The sequence below is a fragment of the Lepidothrix coronata genome, unplaced genomic scaffold (genome assembly GCF_001604755.1).
Source record: "Lepidothrix coronata isolate B3197 unplaced genomic scaffold, Lepidothrix_coronata-1.0 Scaffold350, whole genome shotgun sequence".
NCBI classification, from domain to species: domain Eukaryota; kingdom Metazoa; phylum Chordata; class Aves; order Passeriformes; family Pipridae; genus Lepidothrix; species Lepidothrix coronata.
Window position 1 is genome coordinate 190,100 of NW_016690530.1, and position 2,866 is coordinate 192,965.

General features: G+C 55.8%; 1 protein-coding gene across 1 annotated transcript; it reads left to right on the forward strand.

Moving 5' to 3' along the window:
* Positions 1-672: 672 nt before the first annotated feature.
* On the forward strand, positions 673-2,287 carry LOC108509276 (proline-rich protein 9-like). Its single transcript, XM_017838637.1, has 2 exons — positions 673-760; positions 1,817-2,287. Exons 1-2 carry the CDS (start codon positions 707-709, stop codon positions 2,285-2,287), a joined length of 525 nt encoding a protein of 174 aa, XP_017694126.1. The 5' UTR covers positions 673-706.
* The last annotated feature ends 579 nt before the right edge of the window (positions 2,288-2,866 follow it).

The following is a 2,866-nucleotide window of genomic DNA, read 5'->3' on the forward strand; positions in this document are numbered from 1 at the left end:
TTCAGTGTGTTAATGTGGCATCCTGGGCCTGAACCCCACCTAAGCTGGAGCATTTCACCCTCCTCTGGCAGCCAAAAATGTCTCTAAAACGAGGGATACTTTGCCTTGAGGGGTTTGATGAGGTTCTCAGGGTAACTGCGGGTGTGTCCCTGCTGGAATGGCCAAGCAGGGATGTTGTTACTCCATGGGGAGGAGTGGGCTGGATGAATGAGCTGATTTAAAAGGTATCAAAGAAGCAGGAATTGGTGGTGGCCCACTGGGGGAATCAGCTGCTCCTCTCCATGAGAATCGGGATGGGATATTTCTCATAGTAAATCAAATTAATTGTCCGTCTTCCCTAATAACAACCACTGGGAAAAACCCAAAGGCGTCATCCAGAGGTTTATGGAAATCAGGGGGCTGAGAACAGCCCCTCGCACCAAATCTGCTTTTGAAAAGCAATTAATTCCTCACCTGCTGGTTTTTAATTACCGTCATTCCCGGTGGGAACCACCTGACTCGGGGAGGGGGTGAGAGAGGAGCCTGCTCAGCATCACATGCTCTTCCTGCAGGAGGGTTTCCCATCCAAAAATTAGGATGTGAGCAAATATGCCGAGCACGTGGAGGTGGAGCCCGGGGAGGCTGTTTGTGGTCGGTGTCCATCCCCCTGGGCTGCCGCGCTTCCGGAGCTGACGCCGCTCGGGCCGTATAAAAGCTTCGCCTTCGGATGCTCCCACCACTTCATTTGGCTCCTGCCTCCCTCACCTGCACGGCTGAACTGGTGAGTCTCTCTCGGGTTTATCAGGGAGCCGATGTGCTGTGGGTTGTTGTGGTCAGGAGGGTGTTTCTCCAGAGCTTTGCCTGTGGGGTTTCTCCTCCAGGATTTGTCTGGGGACTGGGGAGAGGATGTTCCGCTCTTGTTTAGAGTTTGCTCTGCCTTAAGTAGCTTGCAAATGTTCTGTCACCTCCTCAGAAGCTGTGGTTGCCTCTCATCCTCCCTCCTCTTCCATCTCAGTTAATTTTTTTCGTGCCTCATTAAGTCTGGAAATGAAATAAATGAGTGGACCTGCCGAGTAACTCCCGGCACTTCAAAAGGGATGGGTGGGAAGAGGCATCATCTGGAAGGAGGAAGCTGCAGAATTCCCGCAGGCAGAGCTGCAGGAGACACCTGGGAGAAGAGGAGCAAATTATCTGGAATCTGGAGCTGCAGCCTCTGGGCCAAGCCCTGTCCCAGGAAAGGATGAGCCCGGGAATTCTGAGACAACTCCGGGGCCATCCCACGATCCGGAGGATCCTCAGGCTGGGTCTGCAGCCCAGTCTAACCTGGGCTAGTGGGAGGTGTCCCTGCCCATGGCAGGGCGTGGAATGAGATGATCTTTAAGATCATTGCAACCCAAACCATTCCACAGTTTTATGGGATAATGTCTGAGTTTGTGGTCTTTGGGCATCAGCAGCTCCACGTCTGCTCCCAGGGGGACGTGCTCAGGTGGCTGTGAGGATCTGAGGAAGTGACAACCAATAGATAAGCCATGGAAAAATTCCTGATTTAACTAAGAAAGCCAGGAAATGAACCATTTTTATGTCATGGCTCCTCCAGAGTTTCACTGTGGGCGATTCTCTAAAGCTGACAGCCCTGGGCTCCCTAAGGGCGACTCCTGAGCATTCCCAGGAAAGGAAGGAATAACCTGGCAGCGTTAACTGCCCAAATCTGAAGGCAGAAGTCACCCACCCGGGCGATATTTTCCTCCCCCTGACCACGAACGGTCCCACACGCCGGGAATCGGCTCCTGGAGGGGGGAACACTCTCAATATCCCGATTTTCTGTGTCTCTTTGCAGCTGTGCCTGTCGGTGCCCCCCCCGGGAAGGATGTCCTACTACGAGCAGTGCAAGCAGCCCTGCCTGCCCCCCCCCATCTGCCTGCAGAAGGGGGTCAAGCGGGTGGTGGAGCCGTGCCAGGCCGTGTGCCCCGAGCCGTGCCCGGCGCAGTGCGTGGAGGTTTGCCAGGCCCCCTGTGCCACCCAGTGCAGCTCCTCCTGCAGCACCCAGTGCGTGGATGTCTGTGCCCAGCCCTGTGCCCCGCAGTGCGTGGACGTCTGTGCCCCTCAGTGCGTGGACGTCTGTGCCCCGCAGTGCGTGGACGTCTGTGCCCAGTCCTGCGCCCCGCAGTGCCCGGCCCAGTGCCCCGAGCCCTGTGCCACCAAGTGCCCCGAGCCCTGCCAGGGCCCCTGCGTGGAGGTTTGCCCCACCAAGTGCGTGGAGTCCTGCGACACCGTGTGCCTGGAGCCCGTCTGCTCCCGGCCCTGCTGAGCCCTGAGCGCCCCCGGAACGGACACCCCGGCTACAGACCCCCCTGCCGCGCCCTGAGACCCCTCCTGCTCTGCCCACCCCAGTGCCTTCGCCTTGGGAAATGTCCTCCCCGAGTGTTTCTGCCCTTTCCCTCCTGTGACACTTCTGCTCCTGCTGCCCCAGCACCTCTGCTGCTTTTGGTGGCTGCAGCTGGATGATATCGGACTGTTGGGCTTCTTGGGAAGATGTCCAGCCATGGTTGGGCTGGAAAATTATTGAGCCATGGTTGTGCTGGAAAATTATTGAGCCATGGTTGTGCTGTCCAAGATGTCCAGCCATGGTTGGGCTGGAAAATTATTGAGCCATGGTTGTGCTGGAAAATTGTTGAGCCATGGTTGTGCTGCCCAAGATGTCCAGCCATGGTTTTTCTGTCCAAGATATTTAGCCATGGTTATGCTGGAAAAGTTATTGAGCCATAGTTGTGCTGGAAAAGATGTTGAGCCGTGGTTTTTCTGTCCAAGATGTTCAGCCATGGTTGTGCTGGAAAATTATTGAGCCATGGTTGTGCTGTCCAAGATGTTCAGCCATGGTTTTTCTGTC

What these genes read in the sequence shown, in the direction of transcription:
- LOC108509276 (XM_017838637.1), top strand. Translation starts at nt 707, where the DNA reads ATGCTCCCACCACTTCATTTGGCTCCTGCCTCCCTCACCTGCACGGCT. An exon ending in TCACCTGCACGGCTGAACTG is followed by an intron (nt 761 to 1,816) that starts GTGAGTCTCTCT and finishes GTCTCTTTGCAG; the next exon opens with CTGTGCCTGTCGGTGCCCCC.